This window comes from Punctularia strigosozonata, assembly GCF_000264995.1.
Source record: "Punctularia strigosozonata HHB-11173 SS5 unplaced genomic scaffold PUNSTscaffold_1, whole genome shotgun sequence".
NCBI lineage: Eukaryota > Fungi > Basidiomycota > Agaricomycetes > Corticiales > Punctulariaceae > Punctularia > Punctularia strigosozonata.
This window is the reverse complement of record NW_006767433.1, coordinates 3,821,139-3,844,348: the sequence shown is the minus strand read 5'-3', so window position 1 is coordinate 3,844,348 and position 23,210 is coordinate 3,821,139. Positions and strand designations below refer to the sequence as shown.

General features: G+C 53.5%; 10 protein-coding genes across 10 annotated transcripts; 4 read left to right on the top strand and 6 right to left on the bottom strand.

The window, feature by feature from the left end:
• Positions 1-2,523, top strand: PUNSTDRAFT_80879 (tryptophan synthase beta subunit-like PLP-dependent enzyme). The gene is made up of 9 exons (XM_007379330.1): positions 1-63; positions 122-537; positions 588-744; positions 798-1,478; positions 1,532-1,635; positions 1,698-2,180; positions 2,238-2,336; positions 2,387-2,444; positions 2,503-2,523. The coding sequence occupies exons 1-6, from the start codon at positions 13-15 to the stop codon at positions 1,969-1,971; spliced, it is 1,683 nt and encodes a 560-aa protein (XP_007379392.1). The 5' UTR covers positions 1-12; the 3' UTR covers positions 1,972-2,180; positions 2,238-2,336; positions 2,387-2,444; positions 2,503-2,523.
• Positions 2,524-2,986: 463 nt separating this feature from the next.
• On the bottom strand, positions 2,987-5,140 carry PUNSTDRAFT_140759 (uncharacterized protein). Its single transcript, XM_007379329.1, has one exon. It carries the CDS (start codon positions 4,914-4,916, stop codon positions 3,102-3,104), a length of 1,815 nt encoding a protein of 604 aa, XP_007379391.1. The 5' UTR covers positions 4,917-5,140; the 3' UTR covers positions 2,987-3,101.
• Positions 5,141-7,372: 2,232 nt separating this feature from the next.
• Positions 7,373-8,057, bottom strand: PUNSTDRAFT_96379 (ubiquitin-like modifier 1; the record flags this gene model as incomplete). The annotated part of the gene is made up of 3 exons (XM_007379328.1): positions 7,373-7,469; positions 7,524-7,733; positions 7,813-8,057. The coding sequence occupies 2 exons, from the start codon at positions 8,055-8,057 to the stop codon at positions 7,616-7,618; spliced, it is 363 nt and encodes a 120-aa protein (XP_007379390.1). The 3' UTR covers positions 7,373-7,469; positions 7,524-7,615.
• Positions 8,058-8,168: 111 nt separating this feature from the next.
• Positions 8,169-9,055, bottom strand: PUNSTDRAFT_96375 (60S ribosomal protein L27). Its single transcript, XM_007379327.1, has 5 exons — positions 9,023-9,055; positions 8,948-8,964; positions 8,625-8,816; positions 8,366-8,551; positions 8,169-8,261 (listed from the first exon to the last, which is right to left on the bottom strand). Exons 1-5 carry the CDS (start codon positions 9,027-9,029, stop codon positions 8,256-8,258), a joined length of 408 nt encoding a protein of 135 aa, XP_007379389.1. The 5' UTR covers positions 9,030-9,055; the 3' UTR covers positions 8,169-8,255.
• Positions 9,056-9,168: 113 nt separating this feature from the next.
• On the bottom strand, positions 9,169-10,568 carry PUNSTDRAFT_80869 (Ribokinase-like protein; the record flags this gene model as incomplete). Its single annotated transcript, XM_007379326.1, has 6 exons — positions 9,169-9,316; positions 9,368-10,005; positions 10,056-10,110; positions 10,174-10,382; positions 10,440-10,460; positions 10,517-10,568. The coding sequence occupies 6 exons, from the start codon at positions 10,566-10,568 to the stop codon at positions 9,227-9,229; spliced, it is 1,065 nt and encodes a 354-aa protein (XP_007379388.1). The 3' UTR covers positions 9,169-9,226.
• A 476-nt stretch (positions 10,569-11,044) lies between these two features.
• On the top strand, positions 11,045-12,833 carry PUNSTDRAFT_110559 (uncharacterized protein; the record flags this gene model as incomplete). Its single annotated transcript, XM_007379325.1, has 5 exons — positions 11,045-11,881; positions 11,931-12,046; positions 12,104-12,197; positions 12,249-12,620; positions 12,675-12,833. The coding sequence occupies 5 exons, from the start codon at positions 11,045-11,047 to the stop codon at positions 12,831-12,833; spliced, it is 1,578 nt and encodes a 525-aa protein (XP_007379387.1).
• A 123-nt stretch (positions 12,834-12,956) lies between these two features.
• PUNSTDRAFT_117961 (WD40 repeat-like protein) lies at positions 12,957-15,639 on the top strand (the record flags this gene model as incomplete). Its single annotated transcript, XM_007379324.1, has 7 exons — positions 12,957-13,173; positions 13,223-13,373; positions 13,424-13,450; positions 13,504-13,624; positions 13,675-13,778; positions 13,831-15,202; positions 15,255-15,639. Exons 1-7 carry the CDS (start codon positions 13,012-13,014, stop codon positions 15,637-15,639), a joined length of 2,322 nt encoding a protein of 773 aa, XP_007379386.1. The 5' UTR covers positions 12,957-13,011.
• A 1,440-nt stretch (positions 15,640-17,079) lies between these two features.
• On the bottom strand, positions 17,080-18,692 carry PUNSTDRAFT_80862 (ATP synthase F1 gamma). The gene is made up of 6 exons (XM_007379323.1): positions 18,500-18,692; positions 18,364-18,448; positions 17,907-18,314; positions 17,731-17,848; positions 17,559-17,677; positions 17,080-17,508 (listed from the first exon to the last, which is right to left on the bottom strand). Exons 1-6 carry the CDS (start codon positions 18,641-18,643, stop codon positions 17,492-17,494), a joined length of 891 nt encoding a protein of 296 aa, XP_007379385.1. The 5' UTR covers positions 18,644-18,692; the 3' UTR covers positions 17,080-17,491.
• A 195-nt stretch (positions 18,693-18,887) lies between these two features.
• On the top strand, positions 18,888-20,437 carry PUNSTDRAFT_49252 (eukaryotic translation initiation factor 2 beta). Its single transcript, XM_007379322.1, has 4 exons — positions 18,888-19,203; positions 19,256-19,576; positions 19,632-19,923; positions 19,979-20,437. The coding sequence occupies exons 1-4, from the start codon at positions 18,907-18,909 to the stop codon at positions 20,140-20,142; spliced, it is 1,074 nt and encodes a 357-aa protein (XP_007379384.1). The 5' UTR covers positions 18,888-18,906; the 3' UTR covers positions 20,143-20,437.
• A 239-nt stretch (positions 20,438-20,676) lies between these two features.
• Positions 20,677-23,193, bottom strand: PUNSTDRAFT_96359 (uncharacterized protein; the record flags this gene model as incomplete). The annotated part of the gene is made up of 12 exons (XM_007379321.1): positions 23,014-23,193; positions 22,700-22,921; positions 22,600-22,642; positions 22,392-22,540; positions 22,229-22,339; positions 21,762-22,177; positions 21,550-21,706; positions 21,328-21,493; positions 21,255-21,278; positions 21,127-21,194; positions 20,787-21,072; positions 20,677-20,736 (listed from the first exon to the last, which is right to left on the bottom strand). Coding segments are annotated over exons 1-12 (1,740 nt in total), but the record flags the coding sequence as incomplete, so codon positions are not given.
• Between the last annotated feature and the right edge of the window lie 17 nt (positions 23,194-23,210).

Here is a 23,210-nt window from a genome sequence, read left to right as displayed (position 1 = left end):
AACCAGTACGACATGCGGTACTTCTCAACCCGTGGCGGCGATGCCGAACTATCGTTTGAAGAGGTCAACGGACTCAGCTCATCTTGATGAATCATAGTAATGACTATTTGACCAACAGTAGGCAGTCCTCACTGGCCTTGCTCCAGACGGCGGTCTTTATATCCCTGACCACGTCCCTCAACTCCCTTCCAGCTGGCAAGAGGACTGGGCGTCGCACTCCTTCGCGGATCTCGCAGTTGCAGTGCTGTCGTTGTACATCTCAGAGGACGAGATCAACCGGGACGAGCTGCGATCTCTGGTAGAAAAGAGCTACTCCACGTTTAGGCATCCAGACGTTACTCCCTTGAAGCAACTGGACGATGAGACGTACATACTGGAGCTGTTCCATGGCCCGACGTTCGCCTTCAAAGACGTGGCGCTGCAGCTTCTCGGGAACCTTTTCGAGTTCTTCTTGAAGAGGCGGAACGCGCGGAAAAGCGCAGGCGAAGCAGAGGAAAGGCTGACAGTCGTGGGGGCTACCAGCGGAGACACCGGGAGGTCAGTGTTCCCGGCTATCCTGCTACTGCTTGCGGCTCATTCTCGCGCAGTGCCGCGATCTACGGTCTTCGCGGAAAGGCCAACGTTTCCATCTTCATTTTGCACCCGAAAGGACGGGTCTCGCCTGTACAAGAAGCGCAGATGACTACTGTTACGGACACGAACGTTCACAATGTCGCCATAAAAGGCACGTTCGACGACTGTCAAGTACGCCAGTTCCACATATATAACATAAAATCCTTACTAATGGGGAATCACAGGATATCGTGAAGGCACTGTTTGGTGATCGTCACTTCAACGCCGCTCATCGCTTAGGCGCCGTCAATTCCATCAACTGGGCCCGTATTCTCGCCCAAACTGTTTACTACTTTCTCTCCTACTTCCACGTTCGCCGGCAAATCTCCGCTCCTGCTTCCGCCGATATCAAGCTCGAGTATGTCGTTCCAACGGGCAACTTCGGGGATATCTTGGCCGGCTACTACGCCAAACGCATGGGGCTTCCAATCCGACGGCTCGTTGTCGCTACAAACGCGAACGATATCCTAGCCCGTTTTTGGAAAAGCGGGCGGTACGAAAAGGTTGATGCCGATGCAGTCGATGATGGCATCGCCGAGCCTGCACATGGCGCGTCGGACGGCAAACAGACAGTGAGCGGAGGCGTCAAGGAGACGCTCAGCCCCGCAATGGATATCCTGGTTTCCAGCAATTTTGAACGGTTGCTTTGGTATCTGGCATACGAGAGTGTTGTGGGGAGACACGCGACCGAGATAGGGAAGGTGGACGGCCCCAGCGCGGTTGAAAAGACGAAACGCAGGGAGGCTTGCCACATCGTACAGGGATGGATGTCCAAGGTAAAGAGCGACGGTCGAGTGGAGGTGCCAGTCACGGTGTTGGAGGCAGCTAGAAGGGACTTCGCCGCTGAACGTGTCTCAGATGAGCTGGTGAGTCGATGGGAATTAGAACTCATTGGTCCTATATTTATACTTGGCTGTAGACCCTGAAGACCATTCGCGAGCGGTTTGACGGTGAACCGTCATACGTAGCCGATCCGCATACAGCAGTTGCCCTTGCTGCAGCTAAAATCGTGAAAAGCACTAGGTTGGTTGATGCAGCCGTTAAGTCGTACAGAATAGACTGAGCCAAGTCATTGTCATCTATAGTGCTCCGAACACCGTCCAGATCGTTCTTTCAACAGCACACCCTGCCAAGTTTTCCGAAGCTGTTACGAAGGCTTTGGCGGGTGTTTCGCGGCACGCCACCAGGGAATTCAACTTCGAGCGCGACGTTTTACCGGATGAGTTCCGTGGGCTCCTTGATAAGGAAAGAAGGGTGATCAACGTTGAGCGGCCAGATGTCGAGGAGGTCAAGAGGGTGATTGAGCGCTTCGCGCAAGCTACAGAAGCTGCGCCGAACGACTTTGGTTGTGCTGTTTGATAGCCATGTCTAGTCCATGGGTCTATCCGAGACTTACGATACGACGGGACATGTCTGCTTGAATACCATGCTAGTCTTCGGACAGCGGTCTCAAATCAAAAAGTCCGTGTGGAAGGTAAGTCGACAGAAAGCGGTATCATACAGCCTTCGGAGCAGCCGGAGGTACGAAATAGGGAAGGTACGCGGAAATCAAGGCAAAGACGGCCAAGCTGATGGCAGAATAATGCATGAGCTGCAATGTCACGAAGAGAAGATCGTGCACGCACGTAAGCCCTGACCATCCGTTGCCTCCCTCTTTCGTTCGGAGTGGGTGTGAGTTGATCACGCCGTTCACGGCAACCAAGAGATTCGGCCAAGCAAGATATCTACAAACAACGTATTAGCACGCGTTGATGACCGGAGCCGCTAGATGAACCTGTTCTTTGTGACCATGATCAAACCAGATAGAAACATGCCCGAAGAAACCAAAGGATCTGGTCGTCAGCAGTCAGTCCACATGTAGTGACAAGTGGGCGGGCACGCACGACTCACCAACCGGAGAGATAGCCCATGTCCTTGGAAAAGTTAACTTGGACTCCAAACTAGAGTCCCTTGGGTCGAAAGTGCTGGGCTGCGACATGGTGTTGCTCTGTGAGTGAGCACTCAGTACTCAGTACTCAGGGCTGGCCACTGAGTTGTAGTCTGGCCAGTGCAACCGAGTGGCTGTCCGGTGGCTGTGATTCGTGAGGACGACAGAAAACCGGCTCATGGATGCGCAGCAGAAATACAGAAGGAACGGATTATTCAATACGTCGCGAAAGGATTAATAACAACAATCTAACGAAGGCGCTCGGATCGGCAACTCCAATTATTTTACTTGTGATAGCAGTTCGTAATAGCGAAGATGATTGTAAACTCGTGAAAGGTGATGGTGTAGAATGCTAGTATGATGGATGAGCAAGTCGTTGTTGCGTGAGCCAAGTAAAAAGAGCTGTCACAAATCTTCGCGAAGTCCGTGAAAAGAGCGTAAGTATCAGCGCCGATGATGCAGCGACAGCCGCGACTGTAACTTCGATAACACATAGAACGGCAGAAATCACGGGAACGCAACATCGCCCCAATCAAGACAGATGGCTAAGAAGGTGACGAGATTAGCGATTGACGGCCTCTCCCAGCAATCGCAGACGCGCGAGCACGTGTTCCATCTTTTCGTCCGTGACGCTTCGTCCCAGCACGTTGTCGATAGAAGGCATAGCGCCTTTGCGCAGATTGCTCGCATACGATGTACTCGCTGCTGCGTCGGGTGGCAAAGGGGGGCATGGTGGTGTCGCGGTGACGTGAACCGAAGATCCGCTCTTGCTAGAGGAAGAAGAGATCCGGCGCAGGGCCTTGATCGCGCGTCTTTCATCCTTTTCGCGGCGTTTACCCTCTTCGGGTATGATGGAACGCGGAAACTCTGAGGTCCCGTCAGAGGACTGTGGAGGCGATTCGAGAATGGCGGAAAGGCCAGAAGAGGCTGTACTGGCAGCCGTCATCGTAGGCACGGTGGAAGCCGACGATGATAGGGAAGACGACGAGGCGCGAGTTCCAAGGGCCGACCGTGCGCTGACCACCTCGGAGTCCGACGAGGTGGTGGCAGGCGGTAGAGGGCCCATGCCCAAACCCAGGCCAGCGCCGGGTTCAGCCTTGCCGTAGACATTCACGACTGGCGAACTCTTGCGGCGGAATTGTTTCGGGCTCAATCGCCAGCCGCAAGCTTGAGAACCCGGAGCAAGAGTGTGCTTCACGGTGCTGGACCGCTGAAGAACCGTCGCGCCGTCGGAATTATCCAAAGAACCTGTGGTTGGCGATTCGGCTTCTAATGCAGGGGTTAAATAACATTTTTCGGAGTCGTCCGCGTACTCCCGGCGAAGTTGCTGGCCGATAGTTTCCACGGTGCTCTGCCTAGAGTGCGACGATGACAGAGATCGTTCCCTTTGTCCTGTCGTGGGCGCTGATCCTGGGGTTGAGCCAGACTGACCAGCTACAGCAGCGCCGTTGACCACAAGCCATCTCAGGCCTTTGATTTCGCGGTCTCGCTTCTTGATCTCGCGTTGTAGCTCTTCGATTCGCTGGACTAAAGACGTTTTCTCATCTTCGTGTTTTTGGGTTAGAGAGAGAACGTAACCGGCCAAGTGGTCAAATTTCGCCAGTTGGGATAGCAGAGCTCGCCGCAGCTGCTCGGAAGAGGCGTCTGAGTCCTGCGCGAGTAATTTCGGGTTGATACGATCGCCATCCTTCGAAGCCCGTTCAATGCCCGACTCGACCTTCGCCATGATTACTTTCGCAGGCAAGGCCAGATCTGTGTCACCGGCAATATCTCCCTTGACGGTCAAGAGAGAGCGCCGAGTAAACGTTGCAGAATTAGGAAGAGGGATGCTCGTATTCGACCGAGTGCGGACTGGTGTAGATGGGAGTAACAGAGAAGTATCGGATGGAGATGATGAGAGATCGGTCGATATCTCAGAGGCCATGACTGCAGGTGGGGTCGGCAATGGGATTGTCGGAGGGCCGGATGGGGCTTTACCAAAGGATATCGCCTTTCTCGATATCTTGGATGTCGAAAACTGGGTGCGTGAAGTTGAAACCTTCTCGTCACTGAGAGACGTAGTGGCCACGATTGGAGGAGCGGAGCGGGGAACATCGAAAGATCCTGCTCCTGACGTGTCAAGTTTTCCTTCGGTTTTGTTTGCTTCGGTTCCGTAGTCGACCGATTTTCCGACCGCTTGCGCAAGTTCCTTCCTGGCCGTTAGAGAGGCCTTGGTACCTGAACGGTGCGGGCGCTCGATGGCTGAGTTAACATGCGCGTTGTCCGACGCACAGATCGCACCATCGGTCTCGGACCGTCCTCCTTTCATGTCCAAGTGTGTCCTGGGGGGCATGGGGAAGCCCATACGAGGAGTGTCTGACAACGGCGGGGTGCCCATATGCCTCGCGGAATTACTACGCTGTATTGTGGGTGCTGCTGCAGGACCGGTCACATGAGATTGTGCACGTTGGCGGTCAGAACGGACCGCTTCGGTGAGTGGAACGGATGCCGTGATCAACGGCTGGTTCTGGCGTTGCGCATATGCGAAAGTGGAATTCAAGGACCTGGTGGACGGCAAACCCGATTTGACGGACGACTGCTCAGAGCCCAAACTCGCAGTCGAGGTAACAGATTGGTCAGGTTGTGTTAGAGGGCTGAGGGACGGAGGAGAAAAGTTGACCGGCGGTAGAGTGGAAATGAAGGATGAGCGCGCTGTCAAGGATGTCGAATCGTTTGAGTTCTGAGAGTCACCTGTGGGGACCTTCTGACAGCGCTGCCTATATTGAAGGAACGCGACTGATCAGATTTTGTAGGAGAATCCAAAGCCAACGAGGTGAAAGTCATGGACGGTGATCGAACATAGATTAAGGGAGGGGATCCAGTGCTCCCATGACGGCTCTATGAGCATTGAAGCAAAATGACCGAAAACCGGGCAGACGGTATACAAGCGCAGCACCAAATACAAGGTCAGGACGAGTCAACTCACTCGCTTGGAGTAGTAGTGCTGATAGGAACTCGTTGCATTATAGGACTACGAGGGATGCGCGATGCATCGGGTTTGGTAGCGGGAGATGTTTTCTGTATAGGTGCTGATATATTGGCGGTGGTTAGAGACGCGAACGTTTTTTTCCTGCTTAGGAAGGGTATCCTTCGTTTTTTGACTGGCGAGGGCTGCTGCTGCGGTAGCGTAGGGACGGGAGGTCCTTGTACATGTTGCGGGGGAGTGTTCCGCAGGAAATCCGAAATGTCCGATGTCTTTGACCTGAAGCGCCGCGCGGGAGACGATCCAGACATAGTCAGAGCGCGCAGAGCAGAGGTAAGATGCGCGCCGCAAAGAGTACGCGTTTGTCGCGTCCAGTCGTAACAGTAAAGAATGTGGGTGAGAGAGGGTGAACGTAATCTCAAGAGAAAGTTGAGTTCAAGTCCAAGAGGCACGAGGCCTTCGCGTCAGCCGATGTCAGGTCAGGAAGATACATGGACAACCGTGACATTCACGGCGTGACGGGTCGTATCCTGTCGTATCGCGCTTGGGAAGGCTTGGGAGTTCTATCATCTATGGACCCTGCTGCGCAGAGCTTCTTAATTAACGGACACTATTCGGTGAGAGACCAGGCCTTGTCCAGAAGAAGCAGGCAGTCGGGGTATGTATTGCCGTGGAAGCAATCCATATAGTCAAGGACCCCATGTATTGCAAGCTTTCATTGCGCTATGTACTGCTTCAGGTGGAAATAGGTTGCAATGGAAGTCCAGAACATCAAGAACGCCATACACCTCGGTCACCAAGTCGCTTCCTGTCTTGTTGCGGGCGAGCGGACCGGCAGATCGAACACGTCTTGTCACTATTCTTCAATCCCTTCTGATTTGCGATAGTTCGGTACGACGCTCGAAATCATCAAAGGTAATTGATCGGGATTGCATCCTTGATCAAGTTCTGAGGCAAACCGCCTTTTTTTTGTCACTTTGGATATCGTGCCCGCCCGGTGCCGTGAGATCATCACTTCATAAGGCTCAGAACGAAAGCATCGTCAAGGCTACTTGGTTACGACGTGGATAGTACCGACAGTACCTCCGTGACTATTCTACGACTTCTCAGAGTACGGAAGCACACTAGCATCCGCATGGATGCCGGCATAACCTTCCACAAGCGTGCGACCGTCGGCGTGTTGATTATTGCACTGCGATGCCCGTCCCCGGGATGGTAGCATGTCCGCTGACTGTATTCGTATTGTTGTGTACAGTATGACAAACGACAGGCCGTTTCGGATGCCTCATCATCATGCGCTGGCAAGCTACTCCACAGTGTGTTATCACCCACAAATGCGTCTGAGGCCACATACATTACGAAACCCAGCAGCCCAACACAGCACAGGCCTAGGAGTACTCGGTTGAGACCTGCATATGCTCAATCCGGTGGGGAACATATTTCCCATTTCATTGCTATGAGGGGCTATGGGCTCAACGGCGAGAACATGGACGCCCGCCACTTTCACGTTATAAGTTCACATACCCGACTGGCTCCGAGCCTGCCTCCTACATCGGAATTCCACAAGGATCAGAAGACAGCGGAGCGAAAGGGTGACAGTGGGAGCAACGATTCGAATACCAGAAACCGCTCTCAATCCGCCGTCATTATCCTGCAACGCGTCCCTTTTTTCATCGGATATCAGCGTGAGACGGTTGATGGTCAAGACCGCCCATAAGCCGCTAGGGGTGACGACTTACCAAGAAAGCAATGGGTCAGGACTCACATGAGCCCGGAATAAGTGGACTTGGGCAGTCCGCTTGCCTTTGAGTGCGGAGGTGGTGCTTCACCAGCATAAAAGGAACCAACGGTATGAACCAAATGAAAAAGCTCCGGGCTGAATATGACAGCAGTGCATTGACTCTCCGGATGCAACCGAAACATACGTTGCTTAGTCGAAGCGAGTACATCCCAATGAGCGTACATAGACTATCGGAGGAACATTCTATATCAGTCGCTTTAGCAGGTCGCGATATCACTCACAAATCCAAAGGTGATCAAGACTCATAGTTCCACCGAGCAATGTTTACAAGGGATCAATCTTGAACACAGGCTTTCCCGCGGTAGACGTGACCTCAACCGCCGTGCAATGTACTGATGAACACGATCTCATCGTTGTCCTTGAGTTCGTAGTCTCCTTCCCCCTCAAGCTCCCAGTCCGTATCGTTAACGAGAACCAGTATGCCGGGTCGTCTGACAAGGGGGCTAGATTTAGCACTGCGAGAGATCATGGCCATACGCCGAAGTCGTCTTGACGGACGGGACGACTCACACTGTACCCCCTTCTTCGAACAGTTCCGATCGCTCCTTCAACAGATGTTCTTTCAACCAGTGTATGAGGTAAGTGATGTTCACAGGCCTCTTCTCTTCGCTTTGTGTTCCCGATATTTTGATAACTTGAGACGGATCCCATGTTACCGGGATCTGACTTGGCAATGAGATGCCATGAGTCTTTTCATTGGAGAACAACTGCTCGAGGCCCCCGCCAAACACGACCTTGACAGAGATAGTAGACATAGACTAAGAACACGCGACTGCCACAGCACAATACAAACCCGTCATCACACAGCCACGGCCAAGAGGCGCCGACTGGACACTGACAAGAGAACGCATCACCACTCCTGCTGATGAATATGCACGCATGTGGATCATGGAATGTCATACTACGACAGAGCATGTACATAGTTTTGAACAGAAAATGTACGCAAGGGGAGATCAGAACTGAAGAATCGAGTAGATGGCAGTCAGCGTTATGTTGTCATAGGGCAGCAAGAATATCCGACGAGCGGCAACACGGACGTAAGGAAGTTGCGTAGAACGCTCACCTTGAGAGGTTTGAAGAACCATGCGTTCTTCCCTGATGTGTAGCGGTCCTCCAAAAGCTTCTTGATCGTCTTCTTAGCGTCCTCCCGTTGCGAAGGCTCCTTGAAGGTCTCGTTGGCGACGGTCCCTTTCAGTCCTTCCAACTCGATGTTGTATCGTGTGGGGAAGAGGTGAGAGTAGTTGACAACCTGGGTCAAGCCATTAGCGGACAAGGATCGTGAGCCGTGAATGGCATATAGCGAAGGCGGAGTGTGTATGAACCTTGATGAAAGGCTTGACCTTACTCCTCTTCGCAAGCTTCTTCGCCCCCATGCGTTTCGTCACCTTCAAGGGGTACCGCTCAACGCCAGCGACGATGGCATGAGGGTAGGGGCGCTCCTTGGTGCCCTCGTCGAGTTGCTTGATAACTACTACCTTGTGGCCCGCCTGCCGGCCTTGGAGGATGATGGCGACCTGATATCGTTTCGAAGTGATTGCAAGTATGGTAAGGCCGCAAAGAGCGAATGCAGCAGATCAGGCAAACGTGAACGGGAGTGGACAGTTTCGTTAGAAAAAGCTCGCCGATGGAGAGTGCGAAACCGTACTTTGCCAGGCTTGTAGACTAGCAATAACGATTTCTCAGTATAGTGTACACGGACAGTTTTGCGGCGCAAGCGTACCCTTCATTTTGACGACGACGAAGGCGGAGGAACGAGATTGGAGCGCGGGAAAGTGGCTTGCAGTATGACCTAAAGTTTGTCTCACGCCTACTGATCCCAGCACCGGCGCTTAAATCTACCTTACACGCGACTTCTTAGATGCTCAGATTACACCGAATCACGGAGGTCACGGAATTGAATGATACTATGGACACCCTATGCGGATCAAGATCTTGTAGCGAGTCGCTCCTCAACCTCCTTGTCAGACGGGATTGCTTCCATTGCGCCACGCCGTTCTACACACATCCCTGCCGCCTACGGATGGTCAGAACGCATCGATACAAACGTCATCATCGAAAGACTCACTTGGTTGCACCTTATCAGCAAGTCCGTGATTTGAGTTGTCGTCTGCGGGATGTGATGTCCGGTTTCTTCGTATAACTTCATGAGCTCCGCAACGAAATACCCGGTGAAGCAGTCGCCAGCGCCGGTGGTGTCACGAATATCTCCCTTAAGCTCGGACGCAGGCAGAAAGACAGGCCCACCCAGGTTTCGCATGTAACAGACAACGCCTTCGGAGCCAACAGTGCAGACTATGTGCACATTTGGGGAGAAATGCTTCGTGTTCAGGATTCGGACGATGAATGCACAAACCAAAAGCCTCGGAGGCGGCTTCCTTCCTCCTTGATAGTCCGGGGGCCAAGACACTTCCCCGGATCCGAGATCCACGTTCTCCGCGTCAAGGGCATGATACAGAGCATACATCTCGTGTTCGTTCATGACGAGCCATGTGAGTTTATCCCACGGGAAGGAACGTAGTTGTTCTGCCGAGGGTATCGGTGAGGGATTGAATATGGTTGAGATACCTAGAGAGTTCGCAAGGAGAATGCTGAAGAGGGTGGTTTCGTAGGGTATTTCGTTCTGCAGTAGGAGATGCGTTGCGCTCTGAAGGCATGCCGACGGTATTGGGGGCACGGGTCCGTAATTCGCCCCTCGATGCAGAACTGTAAAGAAGATGAGGTAGTATGACGACGTGAAACTTTGTATGGCTCACTTATACAGTTCTCTCCATTCTTGTCTAACTGAATGATCGCTCGACCTGTCGGAACCTTCGAAAAGTCGCGGGTCAGTAAATGCGACAGTCAACAAAGTGATGGAAGAGCGTTGCTCACGTCGTTGAACCGGGTGATTCCGCTTACACCCACCCCAACATCTGCTAGGCAGCCGACCAGCCATGCACCGTCGTCCCCAATCCCGCCCACGAACTCCACGGCGCCGCCTGCTCTTGCAACCGCCACAGCTTGGTTGGCGCCCTTTCCGCCGGGCTTTCGCTCATAGTCCGTAGAAGATATGGTCTCCCCAGCTTTGACTATATCATGGACTGATATGCATGGGATAATCAGATTTGAGATCTCAAGCTAAGCTATGCTGACTTTACCGTGGAAGAATTCATCGACATCTGAGGTTTGGAACTCTGAGCGCTGCACTCGCTGCCAATTGCAATCTCCTGCTCACTGATTGAACCTCGCACTATACATAGACTTCGTGAAGGTGTTGAGGGCGGCATAAAATAAGACTCACAAATTCGCAGATGGTTTATAATGTTACATTAAATGTATACCGGATCGGCTGCCAAGCAACGGACCTGACCTCCGAATCCGATACGCCCGGAGGTGTTTGGGTTTAGGGCTGGATCGCTGAAGTTGCACAGCCACCCAAGGATGTCACGTTTTACTCAACGCGTCTCGGTGCGGTTACTGGCGAATAAGACTTGGTTATCCCGCCACTGTCGAGATGTCTATCTTCGGGAACTCCTCGTCAAACGCCGTCAGTAGTGCTTTTGGTGGACTTGGGACTCCCGCCAATAATACGACCGCGTAGGAAACCACTTCCCTCTTTGGTGGCGCCGCTAATGCTACGGCGGCGAATAGCACAGCAGCACCTACCACAGGGGGACTCTTCGGAAATCCCCCCGCCCAGAACCTGGGCGCTTCAAATGGGGCCTTGTTCGGAAACAATTCGAACCAGCAACAAAACGGACAAATGACCGGTGGCGCGTTTGGAAGCACGGCAACGAATGCACAACCTGCCGGAGGGCTCTTCGGATCCACGAGTGCTCCACAATCCCAACCGACATCGGGAGGTGGACTCTTTGGGAATACAACGATACAACCAGCCGCTAGCGGAGGCCTGTTCCCAAGCACAACTACGCAACCAGCAACTGGCAGTGGTTTGTTCGGAGGTACGGCGCCGCAACCTGCGGCGGGGGGAGGGCTTTTTGGGGGCACGTCATTGGGAACTCAGGGATCGTCTGGGGGAGGGCTTTTTGGAAACGCCGCAACCCAGCCAGCAGCAGGAGGCGGACTATTCGGAAATACAGTCACTCAACCTGCGAATACTACTACAGGAGGTTTGTTTGGGAACACAACGCAGAATCAGGGTTCTTCTACCACGGGAGGTGGTCTTTTCGGACGCACATCAGCGTCGACCGGTGCCCCATCCGTCGGGCTCTTCGGTAACACGAACACTTCTGCCACCGGGACGGGCGGCGGACTCTTTGGCAGCACAAACACCGGGACGACGGGAGGTCTCTTCGGGGGTATCTCGCAGTCATCAGCGTTAGCTCAACCCGGTTCCTCGTCATTTGGCCAAAGCCAAGCCCAAGGCTCGCTATTTGGCGGTGCTGGCAAACCTGCGACCGTCCCACTACTCGGGTCGACCGCCGCTCCACTCGGTGCAAACAGCCTTCTTTCATCCAGAAACCCTGCCCAGCCTGCCCAATCGCAAGCGGATGCCCATGCACAATTTGCTGCCCTTCAGCAGAAAATTGAAGGGATCGCCGCGGCATGGAACGCTTCGTCCCCTGAGTGCCGCTTCCAGGTCCGCATTAAAATCATACCCGGCCCCGCCCATTATGACACGCTCGCAGCATTTCTTTTACAACATGGTCGATCCAGCGCAAGTGCATCTATACGGTCGCCCAGCGAATGCCACCAACGATGCAGCGTGGCAAAAGGCTGTAATGGAGAATCCCGATCCCAGTTGGTTAGTTTGCGGAACAGTCAATCACTCCCCCTTCCCCATTTACTTACTGGTTTGCAGTTTGGTTCCCGTACTTGCCGTCGGTTTCGATGATCTTCAAACACGGGTAGAGGCTCAAACACAGCAAGCCACCAGCCATCAAGAGCGTCTGAAGGTGACAACATCAGCGTGACCATCATTGTGTTCGCTCTAACAAGTGGACTAGGAGCTCCAAACACGGATAAAAGCTCTTGCCCAACGACATGAATTGTCCAATTCAGTCCGTTTACAGAAAGCGGCAAAAATGCAGGTACAGCTCCAGCAACGATTGCTGCGGCTTGCTCAACACCTGCATTTGTTGATACCGTCTTTGCGATCTTCGTCCATACGGCCGGAGGAAGAGGCATTGCGAGCTGCTTTGGAGGAGATCGACGAAGAGATACGTCGACCGGGTGGTCTGAGCCGCTTGCAAGGCAGGCTCAGTGAGCTCTGGGCCGCTCTGAACTCTGTGCTCGTGGCACGGCAGAGAGCGGGGAAGAACGGAGATTCGTCGCAGTGGGCCGTAGTGGATGATGAGGGTCTTGCACAGATCGCCCAGGTGAATTGAACCGTTGACTGCTGATCTGTTGGATTTCATACTCATCTCCTTCAGATCCTCTCCGAGCAACAGACCGGTCTTGCTCACTTGACGCAGATATTGCAACGAGATACGAAAGATTTGGCGCTCATGCAGGGTAAGCGTACGCAACAACCGGAATCAGAGCTGCTTTCGTCAACGACTTCGACTCTGCGTGGTAGCTTGATACTGTAGTTTGGTAGTTCAGTGGGCCACCTCAAATCGATCGCTATTACAATAGTAGCGTGGCGGCGGTGGGAACAAAGTCGACGCGTGACCATAAGGCCCGAACATGAAGTCAAGTAACAGCGACCTCCATCGTTCTTGAACTCGACCTCTTTGAACTGCTCCCTTCTCCTTCCTACGCGTGGATATGCGTGTCAAAACACTGGAAATTCGATGGCACGACTCGAAACCGATCTCCACCTGCGACTTCCAACCGGCCCCTTTCAAGAAAGCGCGTCCAACGCAGGACAGGGCCTTCGCGTTGCAAGCGTACAAGCTTGCCACGGGCGGTGAGGATAATCACGTCAGGGTATGTGTCTAAAGCTTCGTACCATAAGCATTACTAGACCTGCGCGCAGTTATGGCTGGTGCATCCGCATATATTACCAAGTTCGGTCGCGGACGCGTCAAGCGCCATGCCACCCGCACCGCGCCAGCCGCGGGTTGAATACCTTGCTACGCTCAGCAGGCACTCTGCCGCCGTAAACGTGGTGAGATTCTCTCCCAATGGTACGTGAATACGCCTTCCGAGTTCCGTGCGTCCTTCATGTCAGCAACAGGCGAATATATCGCGTCCGCGGGAGATGGTACGATCCCCTTGTCCGACCTGGCTGAAGCTTCGTACTCACGAGGTCAATAGATGGGATGCTTATTATATGGGCGCCGTCATCGACACCACAGACAGCCACGTATGGTAGCGACCTCACTCCCGAAGAGCAGCAATACGAGAAAGAGTACTGGAAGGCCCGCGTGACAGTTCGGTGGGTTATTCGGCTTACGTGATGTAGTTGAAGCTCATGACAACGCTCAGATGCACCACAATGCAAGTGTATGACCTGGCATGGAGCCCGACGGGCGAGTATATCATCGCGGGGAGCACGGACAATTGTGCTAGGGTGTATTCCGCGAGTGACGGTATGTCATGCGAGCCTGCCTTATGCAATCCTCTTGACTGATCTAGCCGCAGGCAAGCTTTTGCATGAAATTGCCGAGCATAACCATTATGTGCAAGGCGTCGCCTGGGACCCGCTGAACGAGTATATTGCAACCCAAAGCAGCGATCGCTCGATGCACATCTACAGCATCACCAGTAAGGATGGTCGATTCGAGGCACATGCAGTAGGCAAGAACACAAAGATGACGCGCCACCATCGAACCTCCAGCTCACATAGCCGACCGCGTATGCAACGTCGAGAGTCCACAGCCAGCGATGCCGAATCTGTGGTTACCTCTGCTAGTGAACGTTTGAAGGATGAGATAGCAGCACCTCCATTGTCAACTCCTTCCACCAGTCAGACGAACGACGCTCCCCTCACTCCGTCTACTTCAGTCGCGAGCACACCCCATACGAGTGCTGCGATGTTTCCTCCGCCATCATCCTCGTCGCGTCGATCGTCCTTCAGCACTCCTGCTTCTCCTGCTTCCTCGTTGCATACAGGGCGCTCAGCGCGCTCGCCATCACCTATGCCCGCGCTACCCGCCATCCGGGCTTTGCCGGCCACAATGTCAAGCTGGGCGACCGTGAAGCTCTATGGAGACGAGAATTTCACTAACTTCTTCCGGCGCCTCACGTTTAGCCCGGACGGAGGTCTCCTGTTGACACCAGCCGGGCAGTTTGAGGATCCTTCCGTCGTTCCAGGGACCAGCCGTTTATCAAATGGCAGGTCCGATGACCAACCAACTCGGGGCCGCAAGGGAAATCTCTCGATCAACACCGATGAAAATATCGACTCTGGACAAAGTTCATGCGTATACGTCTATTCTCGCGCAAACTTCGCAAGGCCCCCCATCGCGCAGTTACCGGGACATAAGAAGGCCACCGTCGCGGTGAGGTTTTCACCCATCCTTTACGAGCTCCGCCCTGGGGTTGCAGCTTCGGGACCGACAGAACCCAAGCGGATCGTAGTGGAGAAGGGCAAAGAAGAGTTTGTGTCCGTGGATCTTCTAGGCCCCGTCTCTGGAGCGCCTATGTTACAGGACAACAATTCTTTGGCCCCAATGTCGCCTCAAACTGCGACGACCAACTCCTTCCGCTCGCCTATCGCTGCCCCTGCCCCCGTCCGTCCCGGTTCTGTCGGTGTACATGCTCCCGCGATGCCCTCTCCGGCGTTGTCTGCGACAGACTCGCTAAGAGTGCCGACGCCTGCGCGATCGAGAGCTTCTACGCCCAACCCATTCTCAACACCGTCCACGGCATCAAGTTCCGTCTTCGCGCTGCCCTATCGGATGCTCTTCGCAGTTGCAACGAAAGACACGGTCACCATTCATGATACCCAGCAGGCAGGGCCCATCAGCTTGCTCACGAAACTTCACTATGATGAGTTCACAGATCTGACATGGTAAGCCTTCATCCATGTTGGCAAGCGCGAGTGGTGACTTACGGTCTTCCAGGTCTCCTGACGGGCAGTGCTTGATACTGTCGTCGAGGGACGGATACTGCACTCTGGTCGTATTTGATGAGATTCTCCCGGCGCACCACACGCAACAACACACACTTCAGCTGCAATCTATTGCACACCATCACTCGTTACCCATGACGACTTCCTCTTCCACTCCTTCGTCTCAGTTGATCTCTACGCCTACCCCGATACAGAGCACTGGGACGAAGCGTAGCGAGCCCCCGTTGACGCCTGCGGCTAGTGTAGATGATAACATCGTGAGTTCTCGCGCAGATCAAATCCCGGATGAAGGCGAGAAAATGCAGAGCAATACGGAAGGTCCGCCAAAGAAAAAGAGACGGGTGGCGCTAACCCGAGTAGGAGACATTGCCCCGTAGCCTGATACGCTTCGATACATCTAACCGCACCACCGCGTCGTTGATTCCATGATGCTCTGCCACGTTGTACCGTTATATTGTATTATACGGTCTGTTTCCTATTACAGTCTATTACAGAAAATCCGCCTGAGCGGTTCGAACAATTCATAAACGTGATGTTCACAGAGAAGCGCTTGGTACACGAAAGACTAAGTAGTTGGATGGAAGCCTGCCGCGACGAAGGAGTCGTGATCGGACTCCTGCGCACGTCACCTTTTTGTCTACAGATCCGTAGCTAATTCCTCGCGACCTTATCCGAACAGAACGAGACGACTGGTAATCCGCAGAAAGAGCATGTGAGGGCAATCGGGGTTCGGTCCGGCCTCATCCGGTTTAATTCGCTTGATGAGTCTTCCTTGTACTTTTAAAGCTCACTCTGGCTCACGATGCTCCTGCTCTAAAACCTGGTGCTTCCGAACCCCAATTCGATCAGCATCTGCTGCTTCTCTGTCATAAACTGCAAGGTTACTGCTAGGATGCAGAAATCAACATAATCTCCCGAGTGTTCCTAGTGAGTACAATCACCTCAACGATACAGGCAGCTGCTAATGGACATCGCAGGATTTCGCCCATGCCGCGCGCCTTTGGAGAGCTTCCTATGGAGCTTGCGCTGTACGTTCTGGATCTTGCCGCGGCTTCCTCGATAGACAGCGCACTTGCCATATCCTTAGTCTCAGCGCAAACCCGCAAGCTCGTGTTACGATATCTCTTCTGCACGCTCACCATTCCGTTCCGCTCTGCTCGCCATAAAGTGGCATGTCTTAGCACTTTGCCATATATCCGACACTTGCGCCACCTCTGGCTCGAGAGTGACATCCCCTTCGAAGAGGACCCGCATACCATCATGTTACACCTCCAGACGACCGTCACCCACCTGGCGCTGCCGCCATCTTTCTTAACTACTATCCTTTCCATGGCGGCTTGTATATGGACATCTGCTCCGGGAGCCAACGACGACTCGGACGGCCGCCGGGCATCCGCATTCCCTTGCAGGGAATTAACGATCCTGCTGGATGATCTGTCAAGACCGCACGCGCACGCATGGGGATTTTCGGCCCGGACTCCCACTCCACAGGGCCTGTTCTTCCTCCGTGGAATCACCCACCTTCATCTATTCACGCGCAGCGACCTTTTCCTCGTACCCCTTGATCACCTTCTCAGCCTATCCCACATAGCCGTTCCGGTCGACTATCACGAGTTATGGAGTAAGCAAGGCGCAGAATCGCGTACCATCGCAAGGTTGACCGCGCACGAGCGATTCAGGATGATTGTCATCGTCCTGCAAAGCAAGGGTCGAGACGTGCAAATGATGGATCGTACTGGGCTGCACCAAGTTATACACGCTGCACGACGCAGAGATGATCGGTTGTATGTGGTAGAGGGGTCGAACACCAAGGGCGCTGTTATCCGCGAATGGAAGGAGGCTGCGAGGGGGGCAGGCGAGACACTCTGGGAGCGAGCCAGCAGACTGAGGATAGATTATGAGAGAGAACGAGCCACGCTCATAGATGCTTAATGGAATTATTTGTATTTATCGCAGATATATTGTCACTGCACCAGTCTGAATTTGCGGTTCGACAACACCACAGAGAACGTTGAAGGCAACCGAAGTCGCCTCCACGGCGGCAGTTTGATGAGGGCCAATTGTTTGAAATTGTGGCAGGCTGTGGATCCTTGGATTCGCAATGGGTACTGCGAAGTAGACTCGTTTAGTAGCGCATGGGGCATTCGTAAAACGAGCTCAATCGCGTCAAAGAAAGTCGATTGCACCTGCAGATATACGCGCAAGCTACAGTCCGTATGGTAAAACACCTCACAACGCGCTAGCACCTGCGCCAATGTGTGAGGACTGACAAGGGACGAATGTATATTCGGCGCACCAGTGATGATATCAACGAGTTCGTTGGTGATTGCTGCTTGACGACCACGGTTGTATTGCAGTTGAAGTGCGTTTATCATCTCTCCGGCGTTCTTGGACGCGTTATCCATGGCATTCCGACTGCGAACAACGATTAGCTTACGGATACAGCATCGCAGAAGACAAAGACACACCGAGCGCTAATTTCGCACGCATGGCCCTCTACGAGAGCGGAGTAGATGGCGTTCGCCAATGCAAATTCGGCCAGATCCTTGGTCAGTTCCTCCTCTTGCTCGTAAGCCCGGAAGCCAGCTGCAAGTAGAAGACGTCAAGATTGAGTTTTCACGACAAGGCACTAATAGGGACGCACAGGATTCTTTCAACGCAGTCTCGGTCCGGACCTCGACAACTGCAGGCTCATACGACAGCGCAGAGACGAAGCGGTTGTACACAAGGGCGATGCTATCGTACTGGGCACCCGACTTGAGGATCAGGTCCGCCACACCAGCAGCGTCCGCAAAAGTGGGGACGTCACGGCCAATCTGGTTGAACGTGAGGGTCAAGTTGCCAGAAAGTACACGCGAGAGCTGAGCTTTCGACTTGTCGCCAACGACCATGATGGGGGATTGCGGATCTGTGTGTTCCGTGTCTGCGAAGGCCCTGCGCGTGGCCTTGGAGACCGAGGAGTGAATGCCACCGCACAGACCCTTGTCGGACGAGATGACGACGAAGAGCTTGCGCTTAGCAGCAGAATCGGTGGTCGCATGCTCGAAAACCTCTGTTCACAATCAGCACGGACTTGCTGGGCAATATACTGGGCGCCGTACCGTTGTTCGCGAGTCCGTACTCCTTGCCGCTTTGCATGGCGCGTTGAGCCTTGGCAAGCTTGGTCGAAGCAATCATTTTCATGGACTGATTGTCTGGTGTCAATATGTTCCCCGGACCCGCTACGCTGTGACGCACCTTAGTGATTTTCTCAATGTTTCGAACGGATTTGAGACGGAGCTCAAGTTCACGGAGTGTGGCCATCCCGCGAGCATCGGCGGGCGCTGCGGCCAGCACAGGCGGCCTAGCCACCATGCGGGCGAGGGACTGGCGGGCGAGCATCGCGAAGGTAAGGGAGTTCGTTGGCGCGGACGAGGAGCAACTCGGAAAGCGAAGGGGTGAGCAGACTCGGGGCCAGTTCGCGGTTAGATATATTGACATTTCATTTCCTTTTTACATATATAATACGTGTAGGTCAATTGCTCAGTCACACTGTTAGCCTAGTTTGACAGTTCTCACGATAACACTCTGACCGACACGAGTCATTCCGCGTTGCTCTTAGATCATCACATCGCCTGCAGGCATCGACATCGACCACTACCGCCATGTCTGAGGAACCGCTGTTTGATCCTTCACTCAAAAAGCGCAAGAAAAAGACCGTCGCCTTTAACGAAGATCCACTCGCGGCCGAGGCCGATCCCACTACTCCAGCGCCTTCGATTATCGATACTCGCACCTTAAATGGGGAAACAGTTGATATGGGCCCGACAACGGCTCACGAGCAGATGAAGCAGGCTGCAGGAGGAGAGGTCTCTGAGACGCCTAAGGAGGATGACGAGTTCAAGGCCATGTTCGGTGACCTGAAGAAGAAAAAGAAGAAGAAGGACATTCCGCTCGACTTGGTGCGTCTAGGCCTCTGCTGTTCCTGCTTGTACTGAGATCAATTCTGTACAGGATGGCGAAGGCTCGGGTATATCTACTCCTGCAAAGGATGCGGCAGCAACAGAGGACCTTGACTTCTCCGATCTCAAGAAGAAGAAGAAATCCTCCAAGAAGAAAGCTGCCTTCGACATGGAGGCTTTCGAGAAAGAGCTGGAGGAAACTAAGGCCAAGGAGGAGGAGGAGGACGGCGTCGATAATGACGGCACTCACTTGGACGACGTTGACGAAGGCGAGCTCGGTGACGATCCATTTGCCCGCGGAGATGCGCCGGCTGGTGTGGACGGCAGTGACGAGCCCTGGCTGAAGAGTGACCGGGATTACACATATCCAGAGGTGACGCGCTTTCCTCTGTGCCTTACGCGGAGTCCTTGGCTTATCCCTCAATCAGCTTCTTCACCGATTTTACGCTTGCTTGCATGCCGCAAACCCTGCTTTGCTCACATCGTCAGGGAAACGGTATACCATCGCCCCTCCTTCGCTTGCTCGTGAAGGCAATAAGAAGACGATTTTCACGAACATTAGTGAGATTTGCAAACGTATGCATCGACAGCCCGAGCACGTCATCCAATTCATGTTCGCTGAGATGGGCACAACGGGCTCCGTCGACGGTTCGTCCCGCTTGGTCATCAAGGGCCGATTTCAACAAAAGCAAATCGAGCACGTCCTCCGGCGCTACATTGGTAAGATCTATTTATATGTGCACGTCACATGAGCTCACTACAATCAACATTAAAGTGGAATACGTTACTTGCAAGACATGCAAATCTCCCGACACGTTGCTCACGAAGGAGAATCGTATCTTCTTCATGTCTTGCGAATCGTGCGGTTCGAGACGTTCCGTCAACGCGATCAAGAGCGGTTTCCAGGCACAGGTGGGCAAGCGGAAGAAGACGGGCTAAACTACGCGTTGGAAGAGATGAGCAGAACTTGTCGATACATATCACCGTATGGTTACGCGCCGCATGCACGGAAGGTTTTTCCCGGTTGTGAATCTGTATTGATGCTGGCGGTCCATATTCGAACTCGCAGCTCGGTAAGTCGTTCTCAACACGAATCCCAGCCAGAGCATGCCAGACAAATTCTGGCTATGGATCTGGTTCGAGTAGGCATGTCCCAGATGATACGTGTTTTGCCGGTGCACTGGCATACCTCGGAAATATACCTGATGTATAATGGGATCGGCGCCAGACTATAGTATGACCCCATGCAACTTCCTTGCTATAAACGCATGGCTCACGGTCCGCTCTCCTAATACTCGTCCACACTCCCCTCATCAATGCTCGCGTACTCGCTTTCTCCATCGCCGTCCAGATATTCGTTCACTACCTCCCGCATTGCGTATCTCATAATGGGTGTTGTGGGTACTAGTTTCGGTCCAATCGTTCCTCCGCGGCCCAGCAATGACTCATGCGCTAACGTCTCGTCTTCGTCCCCTGATTCGGTCGAGCCCTCGCGCGTCACAGTATCCGTCCATCGCAGTTCGAGAATCCTCCCTAGGAAACTGTGAGAACGGCTGCCACATTCAGTCTCCAAATGCCCTTGCCTTTCACCATACCGTCGACCGCCCTCACCCCCATCTCTCTGCACAACCCAAAGTACCCGATCCACAGCTCGACTTCCTTATCTGCGCGCGCCAGCCTGCTCATCACCTTCAAGAGCGACCTATCGTCAAAATCCGACATGTACCCCGGTGCCTCCATAAATTCGCTCGTGTCCTCCGCACTGGCAGCTGCCGCGTGAGGATTTGTCATCGCCAGAGGCGAATATATCCGAAAACCACCACCGGGCGCCTGGCGGCTGAAATCGTGCTGAGAATCGGAGGGCCCTGCCTGGCCGAGGCCCGAATCAGAAGAGCGACCATCAGCGTTTGGATGATAAGGAACCTGGGACGCGTGGAGGAGGTGCAGGTTAAGCAATGCGTGCGCCTGCACAAAATGCGAGCTGTGCTCCACTATGACCCAGGTGCGCGTCAGTTGGGCACGACCAGATTGCGCGTAAAGGACACGCTAACCATCGAGGCGTCCATTAGCGTTCACTGCTTGACGATTTAGCCAGTACGAGAACGCAAGGAACATGGTACCGACCGTAATCCGTCACATAGTCAGTCCAGTGCGCCAGTTTGCCTCCAAAGGCATCAAACAAATCATCGAAACTTAACCCTTGCCTCAGTTTCTCCGGCACGCGCGGCAACAGCCTTTCGACAAAGAAGGATTTCGTCTCGATTTTGGAGCAGTCCCCGAAAGTGATTATCTATGTACAATGCGTCAAACCACCGAAGCATATGCAAAGGCGGCGACAGAACGCACCTTACAGTGCTGCATAACATTCAGCTGCCTCAGCCATGTTTGGTAAAACGGATCACTAGTGGCATGTATAACATGGCACAATCGGTCCTGTTTCGTAAGCACGAGCATTGAGTCGAGGATGCACTTCATCGCCTCGGTTGAGCGAATGAGTGCTGGTCTATACATCGTTCTCTGTATGAGTCACTACCTTGACAACAAAGCAATAAACCCACAACTTATGCGCTTCATCAAAGAATATCACCGGAACCTTCTTCCGTACGTTCTTCCGTTCTCCCTCCTCGCCCTCGTTTGCGGTTTGGTGCTGTTTCGGTATCCTCCGTTCCTCTTCCCCCTTCGTTGCTTCCTCTTCTTCTTGCAGATCCACGCGACTGCTGAATAGTTTTCCGGTCCATTTGCGATGGGACGGCGGGATCTGCATTGGCAAAGCATGGGCAGGATCGGACGCTGGAGGGTGTGTCGCATCCACCTCGCGCTCAACGTGCGTCAATTCTGAGCCGGTCTCAACACGCCGTACGGTACCACCTCGTTGAGCCTCGGGGTGTAACGTGTCAGATTTCTGCTTCTGTAGAGTTACATCCGCTTCTTCCTCTCCCTGCGGCCGAAATACCCAATACTTGAGCAAGGAACTCTATCGCGGCGCCGTGAATAGGAATGCATGCACTGGTATACTGAGACGTACCTGAAATAGCTCCATTAACCGAGCGATGTCACTAGTCTTGATGCTCCCAGCACCAAAGGACCGATCAGCTTTCACTTCAGCAAGCTTCCGTTCTACATTGAGCCTGTCATGCTGTGAAAGGTCATCGTTCTGCGCGTCGCATGCAATCGGGGAAATAGCTGACCTTAAAAGCCCAGGCCTCCTTCTCAAACTCTTCGTACCCTGGCATCGATTGGCCAATGGCCTCAAAGTAAAGTTCCATCTGTTGGCTGAGGCTCATGTACAAGCTCGCCAAATCCGCGAAGCCGGCGATTCGGAGATCGAAGTGCAAAACTGACGGCCGGCAACCATTAGGCAATTACATGCCATCAGTCAAGCTATCGAATGCTCACCATGATAATCGTCGCGGGAGAGGACCTCACGCAACAATGCTGTCTTTTATGCGTATCAAACGGACTGAGCAGCACTTGCAGACGACAGGCGGATGCCCACCTTCCCGACTGAACTGGCGCCAAAGAGCACGGTAAAGCTCGGGTCGCCCTCGAGAATGCATTCGAGCGCGCGCGTCTCCGCAGGGCGCGGAAAGAAACCAGGTAGCGGGGAGAATGTGTGTGCGGGCCGGAGTTGTGCTCGCTCGCGGTTCTCCCGAATTTCTTGCCTTGCCTCTTCCAGCAATCGTCTAGACTCGGTGAGAGAGCGGACGGCTTCACCAGGCTGTGCAGAGGCAATAAGTTGTCATGAACGAACCAGGGTTTCAGGATTGTATTCTCCAAGGTCTAATCAGTATAGAAAAGACCTTGACATACATTGGCCAGGACGTTCACTATTTCTCCGATTCCAAACATGTGTCTTTTCTGCACGTGCTGGAACCCGGGCGGAGGACGAGCTGAGGCGTATCGTCGCGGTAGGTTGCTTTTGAACAAGAAGTGCGCAGCGTTGGACGATGATGTACGGAGTTTCGACCTGCTCCTTGTCGGACGAGCGGCGCTAGCCATAACGTGCT

What these genes read in the sequence shown, in the direction of transcription:
- PUNSTDRAFT_80879 (XM_007379330.1), top strand. Translation starts at nt 13, where the DNA reads ATGCGGTACTTCTCAACCCGTGGCGGCGATGCCGAACTATCGTTTGAA. An exon ending in ACCAGCGGAGACACCGGGAG is followed by an intron (nt 538 to 587) that starts GTCAGTGTTCCC and finishes ATTCTCGCGCAG; the next exon opens with TGCCGCGATCTACGGTCTTC. An exon ending in AACGTGTCTCAGATGAGCTG is followed by an intron (nt 1,479 to 1,531) that starts GTGAGTCGATGG and finishes ACTTGGCTGTAG; the next exon opens with ACCCTGAAGACCATTCGCGA.
- PUNSTDRAFT_140759 (XM_007379329.1), bottom strand. Translation starts at nt 4,916, where the DNA reads ATGGGCACCCCGCCGTTGTCAGACACTCCTCGTATGGGCTTCCCCATG.
- PUNSTDRAFT_96375 (XM_007379327.1), bottom strand. An exon ending in AGGTCAAGCCTTTCATCAAG is followed by an intron (nt 8,552 to 8,624) that starts GTTCATACACAC and finishes GGCTTGACCCAG; the next exon opens with GTTGTCAACTACTCTCACCT.
- PUNSTDRAFT_80862 (XM_007379323.1), bottom strand. Translation starts at nt 18,643, where the DNA reads ATGCTCGCCCGCCAGTCCCTCGCCCGCATGGTGGCTAGGCCGCCTGTG. An exon ending in ACATTGAGAAAATCACTAAG is followed by an intron (nt 18,449 to 18,499) that starts GTGCGTCACAGC and finishes CCAGACAATCAG; the next exon opens with TCCATGAAAATGATTGCTTC. An exon ending in GACTGCGTTGAAAGAATCCT is followed by an intron (nt 17,849 to 17,906) that starts GTGCGTCCCTAT and finishes TTCTACTTGCAG; the next exon opens with CTGGCTTCCGGGCTTACGAG.
- PUNSTDRAFT_49252 (XM_007379322.1), top strand. Translation starts at nt 18,907, where the DNA reads ATGTCTGAGGAACCGCTGTTTGATCCTTCACTCAAAAAGCGCAAGAAA. An exon ending in AGGACATTCCGCTCGACTTG is followed by an intron (nt 19,204 to 19,255) that starts GTGCGTCTAGGC and finishes AATTCTGTACAG; the next exon opens with GATGGCGAAGGCTCGGGTAT. An exon ending in GGGATTACACATATCCAGAG is followed by an intron (nt 19,577 to 19,631) that starts GTGACGCGCTTT and finishes TCCCTCAATCAG; the next exon opens with CTTCTTCACCGATTTTACGC.